Here is a 25,097-nt window from a genome sequence, read left to right on the forward strand (position 1 = left end):
TTTTGTTTTGAATATCTTTCATCTTATTCTCGTGTGAGGATACCTTGAGGAGCAATATTTTTTTCTAGTATTTGTTTCAACCATAAAAACACGGCATTCTCCATCTTGCGAAAACTTGATTGTTTCAAACGTTTTCTATCAGGAGCAAAAAAATCATCTTATGAAATACTGGGGAGAAAATGGTGATAATCTATTTTTTTTTCTTAATGGAGACATTCTCGGAACAAACAGCTATTGCCACAGGGTATCAACACTATACATCAAAACAAACGATTGCAGTGTTTTTTTCGCTTTAATAAAACACTTTCCTAGAAAGTTTCGCGGAATACTGCTCGTCATTATATTACACCCAGCCCTTTTTTTACTTCATGTCACAAGCTTTTTTCTAATAACAGTATTACTTAAATAATTGACTTTTCTTCTTTTCTTATAAATGGAAAAAACTATGCTTGCAAATTACTTCAAATTAAGGAAAATACTACTAACTACTAAATTATTAAGGAAATAAATATATATTTCAAAAGAATTGCATAAGGATTCCAGATTAAAATATTTATCATCTTGCAAATCATAACATATCATAAACCTATTCAAATCAATTTTCTGAAGACAAAAAGAACCAATTCCTTTTATGATATGCTTTCTATGACTTTGTCTTCATTTCCCAAATTTCCAAATTTTGTTTCAGGAGCAATTGTCGGATATTTAATTTTTCCCACTCAAATTACATTTTTGTTACAGTTTTTTTTCTTACTGTTAGCTGCTATAAACGTGTTTAATTTTTCAAATCTCTAGAATTGAAGAAGAGTGGCATAACTACAACTGCAATTGTTGGAGGTGTGCTCGGTGCTGTTTTGATAATTGTCCTTATTGCTGGATTTGTGTATTTTAGAAGGTAAGTGAATTTTTCGAAAAAACCACTTTATTCCCCTAATCAATACATAAAGTTCCAAATAAATGCAATGCATTACAAAGTTTATACATATTCAAAAAGAGGAATTCATATTCCGGAAAATAAATTCATATTCCATAAAGAATTCATATTCCTTATGAATTCATATTCCTTATGAATTCATATTCCAGATTTATAATAGGTATTTAAAAACAGCATGTTTTCAACTTTAAATTGAACGTAAAAGTCAGTTTTCTTGTCTAACTAAAATATTTTTCTTATTCTTTAATATCAACATGTCATCAAGAATCGAATGAGTGTTACATACGGTCATGCAAGTTTAATGAAATTGTTTCATTGATAATTTTGTTTGCATTACGAACTGTCTACATTTCATTCAAAAACAAAATGTGGTTCTGTTTATAGCAAAATTAGAATTTTTTCTTTTAGTTTTGAATATAATTAATTGCATATTAGTTTATTTGAGAACTACTACATAAAAATAAAAGGTGACGATTTTGTCTGTCAACTCACAAAATTTTATTTTTTAGGAATAAGAAGTTTGTCAATAATGATGAAGAATACTCAAAACATAGAGAACGTGCCATTTATGCTGAAAGGGTAATTATTGTTTTTTGTATTTAACTTTAATGATATTATACTCTGATTAAATGTCCAGCCTACTTTTATCTCTAAGTCTTTTCGTATATTTAGGGGGACCGGAAAGTAATGTCGTTTCGGGGCATTTGATAATTGTTATCTAGATTTTATTTTTAATCAATACTGTGTTCACCCTCGTTAGCAACAACCTCTCAATGCTGGATCGAAAATAAATCAAAAGGGATCGAAAAAAAGGAATTGGTTTTGAAGACTAACGAATATTTAATGCACCGAAACAACATCACCTTCCGGTCGCCCTAATACTTGACAGCATCAGGCTCCTTTAAGATTTTATTCAGCTCAGAGTTAAATCTTCTTTTCCATGAGCCGTTTACCTGAGTTCCACTACAGATACTTTATAGTAACCTTCTTCCAAAAATTGGAATCATCTCGTCTATCGATATCAATACCCAGGATTCAAAAGCATAAATCAAAATAGTTCTTAAAAGAGTTTTATGCAAGAGTAATTTAGTTCGTGATTTAATGAAGTTTGATCTCATATTTTTTCAGACTGTGAAAACACGATCAGCATTTATAATTTTTTTATGCATTTCTGTTGTAAGGTCATTGTTATTGTTAAATTCCGCTCCTAAATAGGAGGAGTAATTCACTTTTTTAAACTTGTATTCCTCAATTTTTAAATGATTAATTTAGAGATCTGAATTTTCTACACTTCTATAAGTGCAATTTAATAACAATTCCATTGTTAATTTTCTTGATACTTTCCATCACCTTTCTGCCATGGCAAAAACAAGCTGATATCCTTATTTGGAAACCGCAGAAACTTACTTGTAGCAATAATAAATGCCAGGAACCACCAAAGAGCTTAACTTATTTCTAAAGGAATTAGTTTCCTCCCTGATTAGCATGCTTGGCTACTCCGTTATCACTGCCCTTAATCAGGGGTCTGTTTAGAAGAAATTTAACGTATCCTTCACAAAACAATTTATCTTTTAATCGGACCCTTCACAAATTTGTTTATCTTCATTATTGTTTTGTTAATAGAATAAACCCTACCCAGGAAGGGGGAGGAAAGAGAAAGACAGATGTAAACGAACTAAATTTTGTCTTCGGCAGACGCTTCATTCTTTATTCGCCCGAAATGAATATTCTGCGTTCAGCAGTGTAGGCTAAATACCAAATATTTATATGTTGCATCGCTAATTTAGTAGCTGCAATTGCTGTTTATTTTTTAAAATTTAATTTTTTTAATTGTAGTTTTACAGTTCTGAGCATAAACTTGTATGTCTTTACAATTTAAAAACTCCTTGAAAAAGTTTTTTTGCAATAACGGACCCTATTTGCACAAATTCACAAAAGTGGACCCTGGTTAAAAGAATGTGACTTAACGTTTATTTTATATTCACAAATTACAAGACAATTTTTTCACAATTTTACAAAAACGGACCTTTCACAAAATGTCTGGACAGACCCTTGACTTAATATTTAGTTTTAGAACCCTATTAAAAATGTTTAAAAAAAACATATACTCTAGGGAGCGTTAAATAGTATTTAAGTTAGGAGGAATTAGAATTCAAGTAAAAAGTGGTTATTGGAATTATTTTTTAATTTATTTGCATGAATACTAATTGGCTACCGCAAATGCGTTTACTTAATGAATTTCCTTTTTGACAGGATTTTAAAAATATAAATTAAGTGCAATGGTTCTGGAGCCGACCGGCCTGTGTAGGGGGCAGGGAACTGTCCTTGAATCAGAAAGGTCCTGGGTTTGAATCTCGGGCAAGGCATGGGTGTTTCTTTCCCTCTCTCTCTATGTTCTATGTCTTTTCTCCTTTGTGTGTGAACGTGACCCGCCCTATAAACGGGTTGTGGTTGTGCGAATGGCGTGGCAGAAGTCGAAGTCTTGGCCATAGATGGCGCCACTGAAAAACAGGAACAATCGCACCCCTCCACTGCCTAAAACAGGCATACGACAAAAAAAAAGGTTCTGAAACACCCAGTGCTAAATATTTGCTCTAATGCATTTCTGTATAATTGTATTCAGTACAATGCATCACAAAAAATCACATAAACACTTAATGGATTATAGAGTCATTATTGTTTTATATACATTTATATATAGGCTCGACAAGGTATTAGACAACAGCGTGACGGCTCTGGTAACCGCAGCAACCAACATTCCTTAGAGCGAAGAGGAAGTGGCGACTACAGACAGTACCGCAATGGTGAATCTCACATGATACCACGTGTTCAAACTGGGGCAAGCAGACCTCTTCCAGATATGAGCGATGATAATAGAATGCATACTAACAATGATAGGCGACCTCAAAGAGAACATTTTTCCGACGATGATAGGCGCAGTCATCGTCCGAAAGGGGCTGAAGCTGCTACACATCGTTCTCTCAATCGGTCCTCTGATCATTTAGATGATGATGGTAGAAGGGTTAGTGTAGTGCAGTACAAGAACAGAGGATATGAAGAGGATTGAACTATTATTTTGAATTTTTTAACATAAGGACTATAAGAAAATCAGCCTTATTGTTACAATGACATTTAAAAAAAAAACGTTTTTCTTTCTACTGATCGTTTACATATATTGTATGAAATTTTAAACGATGTAGTTGGCTTTATTGGTTTTGTTAAAAAGTTATCATTGTTAAATTAAAAATATGCATGCTTTTGTAAATACTTTACTGCTATGTTGTAGCGATTAAATTTTAAACAATGATTATACAAAGATTTATTAATTGATTTCAGTAACAGTTTTATTATTTTAGACAAATAATCTTGAAACTTCATAGATACATTTATATCTTTTTGCAGTTTCATCCAAAACTTAGTTTAGTTTATGTGCCACACTTTTAAACATTCATCGAGAAGTGAGATGGAGTTTTTATAAGAAATTTTGATATAATTAGTAAAGAAATAACTTTTCATTTCAAAACTTTGCATTAAGACTTAGACAAGTTAGGCATATAAACATTTAAAGAATCAGTTGATTTCAGTGATAAAGCTCAAAAATATTTAGTAAAATATTCTATACTACAATAAGAAAATGAGTCTTTCTCATTTTGTTCATCTATCTAAAATATTAAAAATTAAAATAAAATTAATTCCAACATAAATTTTGACTTACGTAATGAAATTAAAAGTGGAAAACCTTTTTTTTAACTCAAAATAATATTGTCTCTATTCACATGCCAGTATTCTACTATTATATAATTAAATTTATATAATTATATTTATTTAATTATATATATATATATAATTACATTTATATAATTATATTTAAATAATTTTGTTAATATCATCCAACTATTCGACTGCTGAAATTTAAAAAATAAAATGTCATTTGATCAGAAAAAATAATAATAATAAATGATAATCAGACACAAATAAAAGAGAAATTATTCTTCCTGAAGTCTTCTGGAATTTATAGTATATTCTTTTAATTATTATATGCCAACAATGAATCGTAATGCATTTCAACATTAAGTAAGAGAAAATTGCACATGTAGTGTCAAATAGTAATAAAAATGGAGAAAATTAAAACCGTTTTCATAGTTTGGCGAATGTTTATCACTGAAAAAAGTCACTTATTTTCTGTTGTGATTTTCTAAAAAATTTACCAGTCAACAAAAACTTGGGTCATACACGCAAGGTTTCGTAAAATTGCTTCTGACTTTTACTGCACAGTAAATAATTACAGTACAGTAACATTACTGAGTCACTGTGAAGAATTCCGGAAACAATTACGGTAAAAAGTAATGGCCTCCTGAGTGCAGTAACCTTAAAATTTCATTTCACCGTAACTTTTTATACCATATCTTTTACAGTAACATTGATTTAATTACCATGCAGTGATTTTACACATTAAATATTTTTATAAAAATAAAGAAGTATCAGATTGTTAGCTCCGTAAAATGGTAAAAAGGTTTTCATTAAAAAGTATTGATACCCTGAGTGCCAATACTTTTTACCGTACTAAGGCCCCGAATTTTTTTTACAGTGGAAAAAAAAATCCGAAAATACTAGTAAACACAATTAATATGTTTTACAAGATTTCCCAGTTAATGTATCATTTATTTTTATCATTTAATATAATAAGTTTACTTTATGGAGTAAAAAAACTATTTTATTTGATAATTTTATCGTTGAGTTGTACAGATAATAATTTAACTAATTGTATATAGCAGATTTTGCCTTTCAGACCGTATCTGTATCTAAAGATCAATAACATTTGTATAAAATGTACTTTTTTATTTCAATGGTATCTCTCAAGAAGCTGTAGTTTTTATGCATTTTAATAATATATTCCTAACCAGGATTATTTAACTTTCCCTCAAAGGAATACTAAGTGTCTCAACATCCCTGCTACGTAAGAGGTGATAATAAGAAGACAATGATACATTTCAGTTTATAACACAATAGGTTTAAGCCAAATGTCGCGGAGGAAAATAAAAAAAAGCATAGTTTAATACCTTACACTTGAAGCAATGCGATAAATTTAAACTATATATATAATCTTGCCGTGAAGAATTATCTGGGCTTTAGAACTGACAAATAACTTATATTTCAAAATTTACTAAACTTTTTTAAAAATCGCCAATTTGGCAACATTTTTCAACCTAGTGTAAAACTATCAAAATAACTGCCTTATTCTCAGTTTTTTGCAATTTTTTATGAAGTAATGCAGCATAAGAGAATGATTTCAAATATTACAAAATTAGACAGCAAACGCTTTTTATTTTCACAAACCTCTGGATATTGCATTTTTGCGCCATTTTCAACCTTTTTCAGGGCTGGATTTAGATTGGCTAAACTTGACCTAACAGCCATGAATAGCAGTTGAAAACTCACTGCAGCTATGCTGTTGCTTATCCTCTTCTGGCCTGACGAAGTCAGACCAGATCTATGAACCCGTTGACCTGAATGAAATCAAACACCAAAAGAGGAGTAGAGTAAATGTCTTCCCAGAGAAGACAGTTCAGGATGTGATCGGCGGAAGCCCGGTGTAGATGTCATTTAGGGCAGAGGTTTTAGTTCCCTCAGAAAATAGTAAACCTTTAAGATGGCCGGTAGCTAGGCGGGAGATGGTGGTGCAGACTCTCCTTTCAAAGAGAAGGGTTGGAGGGATTTTAGGCGTGTGTTGCAATGAATTGAGCAGAGGACTGTATCATTCAAACAATAATTTTATTTTGATATAAGAAACAGCAAATAGTCCTTGTCGGACTGGAGAGGAGCGGTTGACCCGCGTGATTCTCTATGTAGAGAGAGAACGAGAATGGTTATTTTTCGTGGCGCGTGATGAACGCCACTTACACCCACTCATGATCCTTTAGAAAATCATGCGTGGGTGTTAACTTTATTTCTTAGAATTAAACATATCTTATTAAGCGTTAACATGCTCCCCCCCCCATTGAAATAATTTAAATTATTTCAATAGTAGACAACACAATATTCACAAAGCACATAACTATACATAATACATTGACAAAAAGAGTAAATATAAACACAAATATTCCCAATACATAGTTCAGTAACATTCTAGATTTCGTAAAACCGTACATTTATTCGACTGGCAATAAGCAAAGATGTCTCACACTACGCTTCAAAGTATTGCCATTTGGCAATCTAACCTTTACTACTCGAATTTTGCCATCTGTACCTGGATAAACTTCTACGATTCGAGCAGTTAACCATTTATTTATTGGAAGATTGTCTTCCTTAATCAAAACTAATCTACCTTTTTCAACATTATCTTTTTCAAATTGCCATTTACCTCTTAATTGTAAATTATTTAAATAATCTCGTGACCATAATTTCCATAATCTTTGAATATACTTAGTGGTTTTTTGCCACCTATTTAACCTGTTATCATTTATTTCACAAATATCTGGTTCAATGAGAGTATTTATTGGTCTACCAACCAAAAAATGTCCAGGAGTAAGAGTTTCAAAATCGTCAAAGTCTGAAGACAGAGGTGTTAAAGGTCTAGAATTTAATATACCTTCAATTTGAAGAATTATAGTTAAAAATTCTTCATACGTAAGAGCTTGATTTCCTACTATTCTTTTCAAATGGAATTTAAATGACTTGACCCCTGCTTCCCAGAGACCGCCAAAATTAGGAGCTCTGGGGAGTATAAATTTCCAATCAATACTCTCATTAGTGAGAAATTTTGCTAAGCTTTCATCTGGATATTTTACAAGATTGTTTAATCTTTTAATTTCAGCATTAGCTCCGATAAAATTTCGAGCATTATCTGTGAACAATTTCGAACATTTGCCCCTACGAGCAAAAAAACGCTTTAAAGTGGCGATAAATGCTTCTGTAGTCAAATCAGTAACAATATCCAGATGAATGGCTCTGGTAGTAAGACATATAAATATACAGACATATATTTTGTTTAAAGAACCCTTTCTTTGGTGTTTATACTTAATAAAAAACGGTCCGCAATGATCAACACCTGTATAATTAAAAGGAAATGTTGGCGTAACTCTTTCATTGGGTAAGTTACCCATACTTTGTTCAATAAGTTTTGGATTATTTTTAAAACAAATTAAACATTTGTGAACTATTTTTCTACACAAGTTTCTGCCGTTAATCGGCCAGTATTTTTGGCGAATACAATACAAAAGTGATTGTGCGCCAAGATGGAAATACTTTTTATGATAATACTCAATAATGATATAAGTTAGTTTACTGTTCTTTGGTAATATAATTGGAAATTTCTTGTTAACAGTTAAATTTGCATTTTTTAGTCTTCCAGAAACTCGCAAGACTTCCTTGTCATCTAAAAATGGATTTAAATTCTTAAGTTTACCTGCTATAGGATCTCCCTTTTTAATCTTACTTATCTCCAAGGCGAATGATTCTTTCTGAACCATTTTGATTAATTCAGTTTCTGCTTTTTCTAAAGCTATCTGAGAAATAGGTCCCTTTCTTTTTGAGTTGGGATTTCTGCAGTTATGAAAAAACCTGAAAATATAACTTAAGACATAGATTATAGTAAAATAATTATTAGAGATATTAAATATTCTGGTTAAGAAATTATAGTCATTAGCACTAGCTAAACAGTAGTTAGAGTCACTATTATGTTTAATAGAGTTTTTCAGTTCATTAGCACAGTCTTCATCTAAACTAAAGGAATGAGAGTCACTATGTTCAGAGTCAGAATGCAAAAAGGAAGGACCATACCACCACGAAGTATTGGTTTGTAAAGAGTCAACAGTAAGACCCCTTGTCAAAGCGTCAGCTGGGTTTTCCTTTCCATTGCAGTGGTACCACGAGCTTATATCTGTTAAGCTCTGAATCTCCTTGACCCGATTAGCAACAAATATTTTCCACTTTTGACTGGAACCTTTTATCCAACATAACGTTATCTTTGAGTCTGTCCATAGAGTTACGTTGGTAGATTTCTTTTGCTCTATTATGTTTTTTATCATATTTGTTAGCGAGCTAACAACAAAGCACCAAGAAGTTCCATTCTAGGTAAAGTTATTTTCTTGAGTGGTGCGACACGACTTTTGGAAGTAACTAGGTTCACTTCGATTTTGTCTTTCTTGAAGAGTCTAACGTAAATACAAGCACCATAGGCCTTTTTGCTTGCATCCGAGAACCCATGAATTTCTATTGCGGAATCAACAGTGTCTTCAAACGAATTGAAGATGTATCGTGGTATTTTCAAACTTTGTAAGTTCGGAATTTCAGAACACCATTGTAGCCACGGTTCTTTTATGTCAGGAGGAAGCTCTTCTTCCCAAGAGATACCTCGTCTCCAAAGTTCTTGAAATAGGCACTTGATTCGTAAAGTATAAGGCGTTAAGAGTCCTAACGGATCAAATATTTTCCCTGCTACCTTCAGGAGAAAGCGTTTTGTGTTCTGAGCATTGGTTAAGAGTTCCAAGACATTGTTTACATCGATCGTGAAACAATCAGTTTCAGTGTTCCAGCTTAATCCTAAAACCTTTAATGTACGAGTTCCTAATGCAACATTGGAATGACACGGATGTGTATCAAATCCAGACTCCTCCCATCTCTGTATTAAATTTGGATCATTGGAAACCCATTTCCTAAGCGTCATTCCTGCATCTTTCATAATACTGTAAGCTTTACTAGTATTTTCAAACGCTTCTGAAATATTATCCGATCCCCCAATAAGGTCATCCACGTAGAAACAATCATTCAAAATTTGATATACTTTAGGATAATCTTCGCGATATTTCGTTATGTGATGTTTAATTGTAGCGGCTAACAAAAATGGGCTACAATTTACTCCGAAAAGTACGCGAGTTAATCGGTATAACCTAATAACTAAATTTTCCTCATTAGTTGACAAGTTATCTCCCCATAAAAACCTTACTGCATCCCAGTCCGTTTCTGACAATGATATTTGTAAAAACGCTTGAGCTATGTCCGACATATACGCGATTCTATTTAAGCGAGAGTTTACCAATAAATCTACGAGATTAGGATTTAAATTGGGACCTGGCCATAAACATTCATTAAGTGAAAGCTGTCCATTTTCATGAGCACTAGCATCAAACACAATGCGTAATTTTGTCGTTATGCTTTCTTTTTTTAATACAGGTTGATGCGGAAGATAGAATAAATGTTTATTGTTTGGAACTATTTGTGTCACCGGTTCTACGATACCCTTCTCTAACTGTTCATTTAATACTCCCTTATACTGTTGATATAGACTATCATTGTTATGAAATCTTTTGACAAGACTTTTAAATCTCCGTTCGGCCAAATTGTAGTTATCATGTAACTCAGGTGTATCGCATTTCCAGGGCAAAGATACTTCATAACGATCATTCTTAAACGTAATAGTTTCATTAAAAATTTGTAATGCTAAATCCTCTTCCGGAGTTTTTAAATCATCTTTTATCCCGATACTTTCAAGATCCCAGAATCTCTCTAAATTGTTTTTTAATGATTCCTGATTTTTTACTAAGCAACAAGCTAAGGTATTTGCAGAATTGTTTCCATTCATAACCCCAGTAGTTATCCATCCCAATTTACTTTCCACCAAAATAATATCAGTACCTCTTATTTTGATTTGATTTGAGCCTAAAAGTTCATAGAATAATTCTGCCCCAATTAATAAATCGATTTTACCTGGTTTATTAAAATTAGGATCAGAATACGCTAAATGAGAGGGAAAATTTATCTTAGATATATCATAATATTTAGAGGGTGTTAAGTCTGTGATTTTTGGTATAATTAAGAGATCAATATTTCGCTGAAAGTCTTGTTTCTGATTAGAAATACAAGTGGATACCTTTCTTTTAACTGTTACATTTGATCCATTAATACCAGAGATGGAAGAATTTATTTCTTTCCTTTTTAATCCTAATAAATCTGCACATTCTGTGGTAATAAAACTAGATTGACTCGCATTATCTAATAGCGCTCTTAAAGAGTGAAAATTATTTCTACAATCCTTCACATTAATAACAGCTGTGCTCAGCAAGATGAATTTCCCATTAGTTAGGGTAAGACAGTTATTATTTCCATTTGAGAAGGAAGGATTTTGAGAATTTTCTAAGCAATGCACTTCAAAAGAGTTATGGCTTACAGATGGGAGATTCGATGGCGTCACACCCACGGTTTTTACTGCAGTGTTAAGAGGGCTGCTGTTTAATGTCGATGAATACTCGTGTAATAGAGTGTGATGATTGAGTCTTTTTTTACACACAAAACAAGCACTTTTCGAATTGCATTGATTGAAAGGATGGGAATCGCTTAAACAATTATAGCAGAGTTTATTTTTCTTCACCAAATTTATTCGTTCTGATAATTTCATCATTTTAAATTCATCACAATGATATAATGCATGTGATGGAGATTTGCAAGCGAAACATAATTTTTGAAATTTGTTGGATTTAACTAAAAAAGACTTAGATCGATCAGAACTAAATTTAGATGGGAAGTTAGCATTAATACTATTTAATATTTGATATCTTCTTTCTAAAAATTCCAAAAATGTGTCAAAATCAGGCACTTCATTATCTTCAAGAGTCAATTCAAACTGTTTACGAGTTTCGCGGTCTAATTTATCCAGAATGATATTTAATAAAAAAACATTAGAAAGCTTATCTCTAGTGAAATCTAGTATTTTTAAGGATCTAAGATTTTTCTTGATATTGTCCAAAATATTACGAAGTTCCCTAGACGATTCTTGTTTAATAGGTTGCATTTTTAGAATGTTTTTGACGTGACAGTCAACTATGAGTCTTTTATTTTCGTACCGTTGTTCTAATGCCTTGAATAATGATTCAAAATTATCGTCCGACGTTTCTACTACCTTCGCTTCACCCCTTAAGGATCCACGCAGGTAATACAATTTTTCGTTATGTGACAGTTCCGGATTTTCATTTATTAGACTAGAGAATTGGCATCTAAATAAATTCCACTCTTCTATTTTACCGGTAAAAATTGGAAGAGGAATTTTTGGTAACTTTACAGATGCTCTTTTAGTTTGGTCATTTAGTTTAGAGTGATTTTCATGCATTGAACCATCTACATTTTGGTTTGTAGCAGATATAGTTTTAAAGAATTTGAGTTTTTTAATAGAGGTTTTTAGGCTTACCTCTTGTTTTTGAATCTCCTCATCAATTTGAGACAGCAGTAACTCCTTTTCTTCTAGTTCATCGTCATCGAGCATTTTGTAATACTCATTCTTTAGAGCATCGAACTTCTCGTATATATTAGTCACAGTATCCAAGTGGGCTTCGAGTTCGAAAATGTCTATTTCAGTTTGTTGCATTGCTTCCGAAACAGCATTCGATAGTTTTGTCAGTTGTCCTTTTAAATTGCCACGTTTACGATTTAGCGAGGCTATGTCTCTACTTCTTTGAGACAATGATTCGGTGTCGTCATTGTTTGACTTCCCAGTAGCCATTGTTTGGCTTGTAGTAATCCAAAATGAGCTGATTTACCTCCGGGTCGCTAGGACCAAAAACATGGAGGGATTTTAGGCGTGTGTTGCAATGAATTGAGCAGAGGACTGTATCATTCAAACAATAATTTTATTTTGATATAAGAAACAGCAAATAGTCCTTGTCGGACTGGAGAGGAGCGGTTGACCCGCGTGATTCTCTATGTAGAGAGAGAACGAGAATGGTTATTTTTCGTGGCGCGTGATGAACGCCACTTACACCCACTCATGATCCTTTAGAAAATCATGCGTGGGTGTTAACTTTATTTCTTAGAATTAAACATATCTTATTAAGCGTTAACAAGGGTCAAAGAAGCTCCAGACTTATTTCCCTTGTTCCAATGGTGGGTGGGGGGAATCAACCTGTCTCTGAGAAGCTGGAATTTCTTCAGGGAGTTAGGAGCGGCTTGGGAGTCTGAGGAGATAAGACAGTCTTCTACCTCCGTGTGCTCCAGTCTTCGGACAAACAGAAGCTACAAATTACCTTACCATGAACCAGTTTACTGCAGCCAAATGCCGATCTGGCTGAGTAGTGGTTAGGGCGCGGACCTCACATCAAAAAGGTCTTTTGTTCGAATCCCGAACAAGGCACGGATATTCTTTCATTCTCTGTACTATCGGTCCTTACTGTGGCAGCAACGTTAGCCCATCTAATATGATGCCCCTGAAGAAGTGGCTAACAAATCTGCCCTGTCGATACCTAAATGACGAAAGTCAATCGGGTGGGCATTGGAAAAAAAATAAAAATAGCATACTATTCGCAAAAAAGCATCCTTCATATTACGATGGAGCCTTCGAAAAAGAGCTTTAAATGTTATTTTCAAAGGAACAAGCGAAGTGTATATGCCTGCATAGAAACTTAAAAATAATTTATGAACTTGTACATTCAGTCAAAAAATATAAAATAAACAGAAAACTATCCTGAAAATGAAACTAGCTTTCAGAACTAATTTCAGATTTAAAAACCCACACACGAATTCGGTAAGACCTGGTACCAGTGTAAATGTAACAAAAAATTTGTTCGGCAGTGTTACCTGGGCTTCAGAATGGTTGAATAGCTTTAGTATTTTAAACATTACTAAGCTGTGTTAAAAAACGTCAATTTGGGGAGATTTTCTACCTGAATTTTATCCTGGTAGTGATTTGATTTGAGATATTTACACTAAACACCCAAATTCGAATTAAACTTTTCAATTTCGTAAGTAGAAAAAGTATGAGAAAAAATACTAATTCTTATAATTCTCAACCATTATGGCCTAAAATTATGAAAAAAATATCTTTCATTCTTTCATACAGGTGTTAGTGTTCTATATCTTTACAGTTGCATCCTTTATTTTTAACAAGTTCATTTTCTAGACATTGATCTATGGTGGGTTCCTATACATTTCAGGAAACAAAAGTTAAACTTATAGAATAAACATTACATAATTTATATCGTAAAAAGAATTCGAATAAAGAAATAAATTTTAAAAAGAATTAAAATTTCTATGTACAAAAAATATTTGAAACAATCTGCAATGCTTTATTTTTTTCAGCACAGAACACAATATTGAAATGATTTTCTTAAATAACAGATAATTTTTAACCTCATCTTTTAATAGCTTTGTTTAGGTCACCATTAGGTAGTTTAATAAAGAAAAATACTCTACTTTCTTTATAAGCATTGTTTTGTTTGTATACACTAAGGCAAATACTTTTTGTTATACTTCTGACATCTATGTAACTCCATTTTAATTTCATGAAGTATTATTTAGAAAATTAAGTACACTGTTATGTTAAGAGCTAGTAATGTAAAGTATATATTGGGTAAACTATATTTGAGAGTGCCCCTTGATTCTCGCCAAGTTATGATCGCGATTGATCGCCAAGCTGGGCAATGTTGAAAACCAATCGTGATTCTGATTGGTTTAGATTTTAGCACTATTTTAAAATGTTCAACGGTATACGTAATTTTAGAGGTCCGTTAGTTCTGCATTGGATACCGGCTGGTAAGGTTACTTTTGTTTCTGGTCAATAAGATTGAAGGTATGTGGGCAGTCATAAAAAGGGATTTTATTCACCATTTAAAATAAACTTTTTTTCTGAAAAAAACAACAACATGCAATCCCTTTCATAGATTAGAAAGGCTTATTATTATATTAAATTCTAAAGAAGAATTGTTTGCGTGATTTAAAGGAAATTGTTTTATATAGTTCCTGTAATTGTAGCTATCATTTAGCAGCAAGCAAGAAAGAAAAAATTATAAATTTATGTGCACTATAAATATAATTTGATACAAGAAGGGAAAAATATGCTAAAATCTATAGCAATCTTAAGTTTGCTGGATAATTTCTTAGTTTTCACATTAAAAAAAATTCAAACGTTAACTAGGTAGAGGAGATGCATTTCTTACGTTTTTAAACTCGTTAATAGTTGGAGAGTAGTAGGATGTACAGAATGAGACGCAGCGATTTACCATTTTAAAGATTTCACTCTATAGGTAGCTCTTGCCTTTAAAAATCTACATTTTTTAAAAAATTTTGTGAATATTCAAGGAAATAATGCTGTCTAACTAATGTAAACATTTACAAGGGAACTAGCGCCCTCTACGGGAAAGAAATAAACTTTCGAGTTGAGATGTAACATCAAATTGATCTAGTTCACTGTTGGTAATTTTTCATCCTGTACTCTAAAGGTTACGATCGCGTTCAGACACTTCAATATTAAACACTTCAGTTTTAGTCTATCTTTGCCGCAGCTTCGTTGACTTATCTCCCTTCAAATATTGATTTATGTTTATCTGATAATCACACATTTACCCCGAATGCTATGAAATGTTTGAATCAAAGTTATCACTTGAATTGTAATCGAAAGTTTCTTTTTCTTTTATAAATAAGGAGGTTGTTGTATATAATTTATTTTCAGCAGTAGTACAGTCTATATTTTTTAAAGATTTAGATGAGGGATTATTACAGTTCAAAAAACAAAATGTTACATTATAAAAGTATTTTATTAACTTTTATGAATACAACTTGCTTAGCTAAAATTATTTAATGCTAAATGATTTCATATAAAGTTGACTTTATAGGAGTCCAGGGCTTTTAAGTTAATCTATTATATCTAAAAATAACGTGAAATTCATTGTTAATATCACTTTCTTTTTGATCTAATAAGATAATTGTATATTTTATACAATTGTACAATTATATAACATAATATAATACAAAATTATACAATTATATAACGTAATATAATTGTATAATTTTGTATTTTTAGGTTTTTGAAGTTAAAAACATTAGTAAATGAGTCAGAAAGTAAAATAATCTTCCATGGAAGGTCAAATGCCACTCGGTTTGCAATTTCCCGGAAAAAAATAATGGCTAAGGAAACATTTATTTAATTGTTATTTTACCATTTTTAACCAAAACAATCAAATAACCATAAAAAATTTCAAAATGTTATCTGTGAAAAAAATAGTTAATTGACTGTTTTCACCTGATACATTTAAACAACCAGCATTTCATTCCTGCTAAATAGGTTCAACTTATGGAACCACTTAGTTCTTGTAAGCAGGGTGCATACTACAGTCGTGAGGACTAATCTATTAATTTTATAACTGGCTGGAAGGAGGTTCGATTCCCAGAGTTGACACCGCAATATTTTCCAACTTTCTTCAATTCATGAAATGTTTCCAGTATCTTGCACACCCCAATTGGTGACCCTGGATTATTGGAATACGAAACTCTCCTTCACGCATAAATAGCAGCACCATGGAGATGTTTACACAAAAAAGACTAGTACTCCCATCTCTCACGTTAGATGGCACCATCGGATAGATTGATTAAGCAAGATTTCTCTCCCCATTTGACGAAACATAACTCAACCACAACCTTACTCCAATGTTCCTTTACCTAACGAAGCGCTCAACGTAACTCAGCTCCAATAACCAGCTAAATTTCATTTTTACGGTATAGAGAGCATGCTAGTTGCAACTGGTTACAAAATTGAAGAATAATGTATTCACGGTTTTTTAATGATACTAGTTGTAAACGAAAATATAATCATAATTGCAAAGGTAGATATCTGTTCTTAAACGTAAAGTTTACGGTTAAATGGACTGCTGTCGGTTATTATATCATAATTTTTAACGAAAAGTTTAGCCGTGCATGGTAATCATGTGTCAAAAAAGTGAACACGATAAAAAAAAGTTTTAAAAAAATAACTAAAAAAACAAATGGTTTGTTGTGTTCAAATCATTTAATTCTTGCTCACCAATTTAACAATGATAATAATAACTAATGAAAGTTATTAAAGAATTTTTTTCATAATAACCAGCATTTGCAGTTACACTGTGGAGCAAATTCTAGTTAACAAAATTCTCAGCTAGCTATGTAATCGGATGATGTATTTCATTATTAATTTTGAGTTGGAGAGAATTATTTAACTGGTTTCCTAAATAGAAGGCAGCAAATGGTCCATTTTTATCTCCTTCCGATATTTTTATTTGTCTTTTCAAGCATTCTGTAATATTTGTGACACTTAGATTATTATCAATATAGTTAGAGTATTGCTTTATATTACACAGAAAATATGAAAATTTTATTTCCAACACCAGTTAGAGAAATTTGCTTTTTTGATGAACACAATAGCAGCATTCAAGTTATTTGCGTCTTCGTAGTGTATAAATGTAACTCAAATAGATGAGGGCCTTGCTGAAATTTCTAACTAATCATTTTATTAAGAATTCTTTGGATTGTTATTTACATTTACTAAATAATATTTCATTAATTAAGTATTCTGTCTAACGATTAATAATGCAAGTTTCTCTTATTTAGGAAAACTGGAAATCGATGAAATTTGTGTATGTTTAAAAGTGCACATTAATGCATAACTAATGAATTTCTGTAAATTAATTTGAAAATTTAATTTGAATAAATTGCTAGAAATTATGTCACAAAAATATAATTAAAAATCTTAAACCCATTTACCACATTTCTAATTAAAGTATATTTTTTTCCAAATATATATGAATATACGTATATAATTTTTTTGTTAACTGACATGAAAAATTTTATTTTTAAATCGTGAAGTTTATTATCGAATAATTTAAGGTAAAACAATTCTCAACAAACAGTACAAAAACAGTAGTAGAAATAGCAGTAGATAAACAGTAGAAGAAAATGTATTAAGCATAAGAAAACAGTATATTGTGTAAACTAAAACCATAATCATTTTCAGTTTTTTTATGTGTTTTAAATTGATTCATTTACATACTATTCAAATGTATGTACCAAACCACGTCGTTACATTAAAAGTATTTAGTTTTCGTAAATTTCTAATTAATTTTTCGAAAATAAAAATGCCGTATAAACTGTTTTTCCCCCACACCTTTTGTCTAATCCACTGTCAATAAACCACAGATAGTTAGATATGTGAGATAATTGCATACTATTCTGATGTTCGTACCGAACCACGTCATTACAATAAGAGTGTTCAGTTTTCAGTAAGTTTCAAATTAATTTTTCGAAAATAAACATGCCATATAAACTGGTTTTTTCCACACTTTTTGCTGTAAATAAACAACAGGTAGTTAGACATATAAGATAATTCAATAAATACATAATTTTATTTATGTATTATGTAATACCATACGCAAAATTATCATACTACTATGTGTAAAATTTTATATATTAATCAATTTTAACTAATATATAATGCATTGCATACACTGTATATAGTAATACATAATTTTTACGTATTAACCTCTTAGTAACGGCTAGTAAGATGAGAAAATTCTTCACTTACTATGGCGTTTCCGAAACTCATCCCCCACTTAGTCAGGGAAAGGAGCTACTTTTACCACCCATGAATGGGAAACATTTTGTTGCAATTTGTACTCATGCTCCTAGGAGGGAGCAGAAGCTAGGTCGTAGGTCGGTAGTTATTTTTCGTATAGTTACGCATATTTTGGCTTACTTCCTTTGTAAAGAATTTAAAAGTTAAAATATAATTTTTTTAAACATTTTATCAAAAATATATTAACACTTAATCTAAAAAATGCATGCATTTCAAAAATTATTATTTAAATTTTTTATTTAAATTTTAAATTTTTTATTGATTTTTTTTTTAAAAAAAAGGACGCATATTTTATTGTTTTCGAAAAAAAACTTAACTTTTTTAACAAATCAAGCATTGTTTGATGTTTTATCCTTAGTTTAAAATTATAAGCGCATTTATTATGATGGATAAAGTTAAGGGGCGAAGTTCTTAAAATTGTTTGAAATGAGATGTGGATAAAACAGTAAACGTCATATTTTTTCTAGATTTTGAAAACTTATTTCATTTATCCGTTTCAAAACTGAGACCAAATGTAAATTTGTATTATATAGGGAAAATTAACCGGTGAAGTAACGCTTAAGCTTATCTTGCATTTAAAAAAATCATAAAAATTTTAAAAATTGTAATTTTAGCTAAATGATAGTGCCAACATATTTTTTATTAAATGTAAATTACGTAAAAAAAATTAGAGAACTTAGATAATATTGTTTTAAGTTTTTGGTGGTTCAAATAATAAGTAGTAAGATAACCATGTGAAGATACAGTTCTTACCAGTGAATTAACACTAAATTTTCCAGTGAATGAACACTTAATTTTGAGATTTTATGCTCTTTAGAAATTCATAGGCCATACAAATGTCTAAAAATAAGATTTTTATTGGAATTATAACATGTCCTCTCTTTAAAGTGGAAAATTATCCTTTTTTTTCAGTCATGAAATGGAAAGTAAAATGGGGTTGAATACAGAATATTTTTTTTAAAATTTTCTTTCTCACAGTTGGATAGTCGATTCTAAATCATTATTGTTTATCATTGTAAAATCCGATGATGTTTTATTATTATTATTTTATCGCGTTTTTGTTTAATCTTTTCCCCCATATTATTTTAAATTTTTTTTTTATCTTTCTAAGTATTTCTTGTTCGTTTCATACTCCCTTGCTTTAACTTTTCTTCAGCTCTTTCAGTCTCTTTAAAATTTTGTCCTTTTTCTGAAGTTAATGCAAGAGGTAATTTATTTTTTATTTTTATTTTGATTTGATCTAATATTTGGCGAATGTAAATACATCTTCGTAATTTCTTCTGATTTTCCAGAACTATTTCTAGAATTTCTCACTGAATAATTGATGAGAAAAGGTGTTTCGGAGTTTGAGGAAAATCCGTCTCTCATTGACTTATATCTAGAGCTTTCTTGCTCATTAACCTTATTAGTGTCAAATGGAAAAATACCACATTTCTTAAGAGCATTTTAAATTTTAATTTCATCAGTTGATGCATCAAAAGTTCATTTAAAAATGGATGAAAAATTCCCTCCACATATTGCTTTACAACTTTTGTGTTTTCAAGATCTAACGTAAGATTTCCATGAAGCATTCAAAGCTCGAAATACGCCCACATCACAAAGCTGAAGTACGCTTGTAGAATTAGGTAGATAGTGAAACCAGAGAATTTGTTTTGATGAACCAAACTTGATCATTCTCAAATTGATATGAGATTCACCCCCATTCAGAAAAAAGTAAAGTAAGGAATTTCATAGTATTTTCAATTAGCATTGGGTAGAAAAAAGCATTTGCAATATATTCGTAAAATGTTGCTGCCGTCATTGATTCACTTCATGAATCACTTTTTCAAATGGAATATATAGCATTAGCTAATTTTGCAATACCTCCAGGAATTCTTCACTAAGGAAAACTACCTTTGGAAATGCTTTTTTTTCACTAGCTGACATCTTGCCTACAACTGCTGTTCTTTCTTTTTCTTTCCTATGAACTGCAAAGTATAAATCCTTATAAATGTTTGGGCCTGTTTTCAACTCCTGTTTCGTTTGCATTATTGATGAGATCACTTTCTTTAAATGATGCCAGGGTTGCTTTCCTCTTCAAGATTTATCTAAAGTTCCTTAAACCACTCTCGAATATTTTTCTCTGTAAGGCAGGTTTTGTCTTTTGAAATTATCTTCGCATTGCGCTGAGTTATCAGCGGATGTCGTCTTAAAAAAAGTTTCACCCATTTCCACCCTGCATGATTGTCTTTAAATTGATGTTTTCTATTCGTTTCCGTCAAGACGTGAAAGACCACATTAGGAAAATAATTTAGCTAATTATTTGCGCAAGAGACCGAAGAGAAATGTTCGATTCAAGTTTTCATTATTATATTTATTTAGTTTTCGATTAGTAAACATATTTTATAAAGCTGTCTCTAACGTATGATGTAACTAATCGCTGCATTTATAAAGATAAATTATGAGCAAATTATCATTATAATCATTTTCATAAATTTAGCTTTTAAATTATCATTTTGAAATGAAATTACATCAGGGATTATTCATGCAACATTTAACACAATTTCAGGTAACCTCTACATCGTAAAACTACTAAATATCTTAGAGCCAAGTAAAATCATAATTCACACATACTGTTCATTCAGTGTGAAATCTATTACCAGTGAAAGAACATGCCTGTTCCTTCACTGGTTAGAAGTTGTTTTTTGTATTTCTAACAGAATTTTGATGTATAATACGATTGAAGGTACAAGAAAATTAAAATTTTTATTAACTTGGAAAAATCTCAGTAAAGAGACACTTGTTCATTCATTGGTTTTTCATCGTTTGGTAATCCAGTTAATAAACATTCCCTAATCTCAGTACTTGCTTATGCTATGATGCTTATAATAAATAAAACGTAACTTTAATACACAAATTTTACATTCTCTTTTTTACAGTGAGAAAAGTAAAACTATTGTATGCAAATAATTGTACTTTAAACGGATAAATACAATAACTGTTCTTATAATTTTTTCATTGTGCTGAACAGATGCTGAACAGATACTAACAAATTCAAAAATTTTTCTAGAGAAGACAATATGACCAGGCAATCCAATGCATGATTACATGACTTCCTATTGTTAGGTAGTGATCTACTGTTACCAATCAATCTAAGTAAAAACGTTTATAATCTTAATTTTAAAAAATGTTTATGAAATGTTCTTTCACTGGGGTGTGTTCCTTCACTGGTTGCTTTACCCTAGATTTTGTTTAATCATTTGACGTATTTTTCGCATATTCCTACAAAATTTAAATACAAATATTCTAAGAGATGAAAATTATATTTAATTATATTAAGTCATATATAAATTATATTCAGTAATTAATATTTTAGTAGATAAATTTAATTTTCAAACATATTGTTTCTTACACACAACGAAATCGCCATATAATAAGTGAGTTAAATGTTAGTCTTATTTCAAGGATAAATACTTAATCGACAGATACTGATATTAAAAAAACACGTTGATAAAAAATAAGACGTTAGAAAAGTAAACTTAGTTCAGATAAAAAAAGTTATTGAGCTAATGCTTCGGCTGTTTCGTTTTATACCAGTTCATTACAAAATTCTTTGTTAAAAAATTGGTTTGCGTGTTTAAGAAACTGGGAAAGTGCTGATATCTTATTTTCAGTTTTCAAAAGCCAATGAGCTCCTTTATTTAATCAAAGCTTAAAAAATATTCCTTTTTTACAAAAAATGAAGAAAAAATTCCATTGTGTGTTTTACACTGCTTTTCTGCTATTTTTTGTATGCTACTTGGCAGAATCTCAAAATGATAAATTTTTAAAGATTAATAAACGAGATTACATATTTGGACATGAAGATCTAGATAAACAGCTGAATTATAGCTTGAAAGCAAGTAAGTGTCAATGTTTTTAAAAATATTAGTTGCTTCTAAGGCCCATGTGAAACCTATCCTTTTATGTGAATTGATATAAAAGTTATTGGCCAAAAGAATAATAAAAAATAAATTGATATAACAATAAATAAATAAATTAAAACCAGCTTTTACTTCCAAAGCACTAAAGTAAATATTGTTGGTAGCATTGTTTTTCCTATTTCATATTTTTTTTTAAAAAAAGATATAAGTCGTATAAAACCTGCAAATTATTTCGATATTGAGATTTTTAATAAAACAGTCTGGCTCATTTTCTCAAAAACGAAAAGACTACTAAGCTTTATATAATCAATACTGGCTAGGGCCTGTCGAAATTTATTAAATGTAAAAGATGCAAGGAACAAAAAGTCACTTTTATATGTTTGTAATGAAACGCATGTTTGAGCTTAGTTTTTGGAGCCTAATCAAAGTCCTACCTCACAAAAACAAATAAATAAATAAATAAAATAAAAAGAATTTTTCCTTTCGTTTACCTGCTATAAAGAACTCTTTTTATCTGTTATAAAATTAATGAGTTGATGAAACTAAAACATAAATGTAATATTAAATCAAAATGCGAACCAAACATGTGATTCACCAACATTTGTGAAGAAAGTATATGGGAGACTTTATTCAATTTAAGGAGCCGTCAAAAACTTCCATATTATTATTGACAATAATGCTTTATTAATATTGATAATAAGCATTAATTTAAACAAAATAAAATAAGATATGTGCTAAAAAAGGAAAGTTTAAAAAGAAAAGTTTAATAGAAAATTCGTTTAGAAAAATCGTAGAAAATTGCCATTCACAAATGATGCTTACTTATCATTTAGGTATTAAGGTAATTTGTACTTCCGGTATTAGGGTAATTTGTACAGTTTTGATAAGAATTCTACAACGATTTTTCCGTAGTTTCAGAAAATATTTTTTTCAGTGGTAGCAAAGATAATTTATCAATACTTGAAGGAATTGGAATTAAAAGAACGCTGTTCCACCACTACTTATAAATATTTTAACAGTAAATTAAAGAGCAGATTGGGAAATTGTTAGGATCCAAAATCCTTAGCAAGTTATAATAAGAATTCTATTTTGTTTTTTAAAAATACATATATACATAAAAAATATATTTGGCTTTAGCTGACTGCAACTGGCAAATTATTTTTCCCGAAGCTCAAATGTGAAATGCTTATGTAATAAAGTACCAATTATACTAATGTAGGTATGAAATATTACATTGATATACTTGGCGATTATTATAATAGCACCAATACTAAGCAGTTTTATTACCGATACTTTGGAAACAAGTGTTTTATGGCCCCTTGAAAGGGATATGCACAGCTGAAAATTACTTGATAGTGGTAAATTTTGACTATTTTTAGTTGACCGTGAGCAATAGCATCCTGCCAAATGATGCTAAATAAGTTTTATCTGTATTTTACTGGGATGAGCGACAAAAAACAAGTTTTGCTTACTTCAATAACGTAAAGCTATTGAAAAGGGGAAAAAATAATAATGACTTGGTGGAAGAACCAGTTAAGTGGGATTTTCAGAACGAAAATAAAGTTGTATTAGAACTATATTATTACTAAGTTATTTATATGTGAGACAAGTAATTCTTTGCCTTATTTTATTTATCACTGCCCAATTCGAGATAAAAATCATGCAAGCATACTAAAATCTGATGTGATCAGTTATATTTGTTGTAAATATTAGCAAAATAAAGGTGACAGCTATTTTAAATAGTATTTAATATGAACTTAGAAACAAAAAAGGAAAAGAACGATTAGAAAAAATAAACTCGGAATATACAAAGAAAGAGAAGTTGCCAGATTACGAAAGTGCAACTCTACACGATAAACAAAAATAGCGTGAGGCTCGCTGATAGCATGCTCGATTTATAACAGCCTCCTTCGAGCATGAAAACAGTCAGTAGTCAATATTGTCACTCAAAGAACTGCTCTTACACCAAGTAATGTCTTTTGAGCATGGAACTGAGGTGCTGGAAGTGCCTTCGTCAGAATGTCTGCTCGCTGCTCATCACTTCTGACGTAACCTAATTCAAAATGTCCTTTCGAAAACTCATCTTGGACAAACTTGTATCTTTGATCGATGTGCTTAGTTCGAGCGTGAAATATCGGATTTTTGATGTACTTGATGGTACTTTGATTATCAATCTGGAGGATTGGTAATGAGACGTCGTTGGCTATCTCGGCAAACAGGCGCTTTGACCATATCAGGTCTTTTGTCGCATCAGCTGCTGCCATGAACTCTGCTTCTGTTGTTGAATTAGATTAAGCCTCCTGCAATTTACTTCTCCAAGTAATTGCACCTCCACCGTAGAAAGATATCACACCTGTGCGAGATCTTCGAGTTTCAGCACAACTGTTGTTATCTACATCACTAAATAACAAAATGCTTCTATCATCTGTATTGCTATATACGATGCCATGTGCAGCGGTAGTACGAAGGTACCGGAATGTAGTCTGCACAATTTCCCAATCAGTTTCTGTGGGATTGTCCAATTTACGAGATACTAAAGTTACTGCATAAGCAATGTCAGGTCGGGTTCCCATCGCTAAATAAAGTAAGCTACCTACTGCTGATCTATATGGAATGTGACTGCTAAGAGGATTTGCCTCCTTGATCTTTATCATCCCATCAGCATTCGGAAGTTCATATTCAACCTTCAGATTTGCCTTCTTCACCGGAATGCGTGATGTTTTGGTAGCATCCCCAAAACGCTCTAGCATCTTTTTAGCAAATGCTTCTTGGTGCAAGAAGATTGATCCGTCCTTCAACTGTTCAACTTGTAGACCAAGAAAACAATTTAAGGTTGTCACTCTAAGGTTGAAATGTTGCTTAAGTTCGTTCATAAAGGTGAGGAATGATGCTTCGTCTT

At 31.2% G+C, this 25,097-nt stretch overlaps 4 protein-coding genes across 4 annotated transcripts in view; 2 read left to right on the top strand and 2 right to left on the bottom strand.

Moving 5' to 3' along the window:
- LOC107444788 (uncharacterized) overlaps positions 1–4,244 on the top strand; it is an 87,180-nt gene extending 82,936 nt beyond the window's left edge. Inside the window, exons 42-44 of the mRNA XM_087162771.1 lie at positions 796–895; positions 1,444–1,513; positions 3,636–4,244. Coding sequence (XP_087018897.1) covers positions 796–895; positions 1,444–1,513; positions 3,636–4,001 — 536 coding nt within the window. The 3' untranslated portion in view covers positions 4,002–4,244. The remainder of the gene's footprint in view (positions 1–795; positions 896–1,443; positions 1,514–3,635) is intronic.
- A 2,839-nt stretch (positions 4,245–7,083) lies between these two features.
- Positions 7,084–8,961, bottom strand: LOC147809327 (uncharacterized). Its single transcript, XM_087162772.1, has one exon. It carries the CDS (start codon positions 8,959–8,961, stop codon positions 7,084–7,086), a length of 1,878 nt encoding a protein of 625 aa, XP_087018898.1.
- Positions 8,962–8,966: 5 nt separating this feature from the next.
- On the bottom strand, positions 8,967–11,330 carry LOC147809328 (uncharacterized). Its single transcript, XM_087162773.1, has one exon. It carries the CDS (start codon positions 11,328–11,330, stop codon positions 8,967–8,969), a length of 2,364 nt encoding a protein of 787 aa, XP_087018899.1.
- A 10,487-nt stretch (positions 11,331–21,817) lies between these two features.
- LOC107438888 (uncharacterized) overlaps positions 21,818–25,097 on the top strand; it is a 137,526-nt gene continuing 134,246 nt past the window's right edge. The window contains exon 1 of the mRNA XM_087163864.1: positions 21,818–22,177. Within this exon, the coding sequence (XP_087019990.1) occupies positions 22,015–22,177 (163 nt within the window). The 5' untranslated portion in view covers positions 21,818–22,014. The remainder of the gene's footprint in view (positions 22,178–25,097) is intronic.

Source organism: Parasteatoda tepidariorum, chromosome 5, assembly GCF_982258835.1.
Source record: "Parasteatoda tepidariorum strain Cologne lab strain chromosome 5, Ptep-v5.0, whole genome shotgun sequence".
NCBI lineage: Eukaryota > Metazoa > Arthropoda > Arachnida > Araneae > Theridiidae > Parasteatoda > Parasteatoda tepidariorum.